This window comes from Diaphorina citri, unplaced genomic scaffold (assembly GCF_000475195.1).
Source record: "Diaphorina citri unplaced genomic scaffold, Diaci psyllid genome assembly version 1.1 scaffold10313, whole genome shotgun sequence".
Lineage (NCBI taxonomy): Eukaryota > Metazoa > Arthropoda > Insecta > Hemiptera > Psyllidae > Diaphorina > Diaphorina citri.
In genome coordinates this window covers 1-1977 of record NW_007387687.1, presented here as the reverse complement: position 1 = coordinate 1977, position 1977 = coordinate 1, and the positions used below count along the sequence as shown (strand labels likewise).

The 1977-nt window shown below is 42.9% G+C and overlaps 1 protein-coding gene across 1 annotated transcript; it reads left to right on the top strand.

The window, feature by feature from the left end:
• Positions 1 to 97: 97 nt before the first annotated feature.
• LOC113472916 (cyclin-dependent kinase inhibitor 1C-like) lies at positions 98 to 482 on the top strand (the record flags this gene model as incomplete). The annotated part of the gene is made up of 1 exon (XM_026832705.1): positions 98 to 482. A coding segment is annotated over one exon (248 nt), but the record flags the coding sequence as incomplete, so codon positions are not given.
• Positions 483 to 1977: the final 1495 nt, after the last annotated feature.

Here is a 1977-nt window from a genome sequence, read left to right as displayed (position 1 = left end):
CAATTCTGTTAAAAATTCACTCATGCAGAATTCAATTCACCAAATACTCATTGAATTCAATTATTCCATTCTAATTTTAATTCTTCTCTCCCCTCAGGTAACTTCGCCTACAGCACACACGAGGCGCACGCCTACAAGGCCATTACCCCGATTATCAAGACCGCCCCTGCCCCGGTAGCCGTCACCTATACCGCCCATGCTATCATCGCTCCGGCCCTGGTTCACCCACCCCCACCACCACCTACTCCAGCCCCTACTCCAGCTCCTACTCCTGCGCCTACTCCAGCTCCTACTCCTGCCCCTGTCAGATATGTACCAGGTATGACAACTCTACTTTACTATTAGTGGTTTAGTGAAAACTGTAGAAATCAGATAAATGGTCCCACGGGGCACGGGGCACACACAGACCTTCTATTGAGTTTTTGTGTGACCCGAAATTTAGCAATGAAACAATTGTTACAATGGACACGTGTGGTTTGTGGCGTAGCATGCCCATCCCGTAGTATGCCTCTCCTCAGTCTTCAGCGTCTAGCTAAGGGACTATAAACAGAGAGTAGATCAGCGTCTAGCTAGGGGACTATAAACAGAGAGTAGATCAGCGTCTAGCTAGCGGACTATAAACAGGGAGTAGACTAGTCCAAATTTCCTCACGCTCTATCAATAGCGAAGTTGAGTGCGAAGGGCATCCCACTCGGAAAATTTTGTTTAGCCAAAACCAGTTGGCCTCAAAGCGATCACTCTAAAGCTCATTGAGATGCCGACGACAAACGCCGACCCCATCTGAACATGGGAAAAGGCGAAGAAGAAGAGAGAAAGAATAAGAAAAGGAAGAAGAAGGAGAAAGAGAGAAGAAGAGGGAAAGGGAGGAGGAAGAAGGAGAAGATAAAACAGAGGGAAAAACGAAAAGCGCTTTTTTATGCGCTCCTGGTTTTTAAAATGAGTAGGTATGCAATGAAGAAAAGGAAGAAGAAGGAGAAAGAGAGAAGAAGAGGGAAAGGGAGGAGGAAGAAGGAGAAGATAAAACAGAGGGAAAAACGAAAAGTGCTTTTTTTATGCGCGCCTGGTTTTTAAAATGAGTATGCAATATGCAATATAATCTTATGTATTTCGAAGAGAGAAGGAAGACGGATGAGAGAAAACCGCCGTTCCGAGAACGAACCTTGTCTGTTTAGGATATAATATCCACTGAGGGCGAAAATCTATCCCGCGACCTAGCGCTTATAAAGCAGACGCGCTACCCTCCAAGCTAGCTAGGCTGGCTAATGTTTTTTAAGCCCGTCCTTCCTTTATTATTACTATAGTAATAAAAAAAAAGTATAGTGGACGGGCTATTGTTTTTTCTTTTTTTACTTTCCTTATCCTATAGGAAGGAAAGTAATGTAATCGGGTCAAATTTTCGATGGTCAGTTTTTAGTGCCAAAACACGTTTTAAGGTCCCTAGAGCCTAAATACAAAGTTTCAGCCATTGGTCCGTGTGTGTGTGTCTGTCCGTGTGTCTGTCTGTAAACAAAATATCTCGGTAAGAGCTAGAGACTTGAAATTTGGCATGCAGCTGTCAAATCTCAGATGCGACACGAAACTTTTGGTCAAAATCGGGGCAACGCTTGGCGGTATTTTGGCCGGTTTTCGGCGGTTTTCAGTGTAATTCAATAATATCTCCGGAACGGTATGAGCTAGAGACTTGAAATTTGGTATGCAGTCCACAAATGTAAAGAGGATGTTACACAAAACTTTTGATTAACATAGGTGCTGCGGTTGGCGGTATTTCACCGCTTTTTGACGGTTTTCGACCGCTTTTTGGCGGTTTACAGCTATACTGACCAAACGGTTAAAGAAATTGTAAAAGTTACAATAGAAGAACACACAAATAAGCATCATTCAATAGGATAAGAAAAGTCGTGTGATGTTCACACCAGATTTTTTTTTTAAGCCCGTTCCCACTTGTCGTTCGAAAAAAAAAAAAAAAAAAAAAAAAAA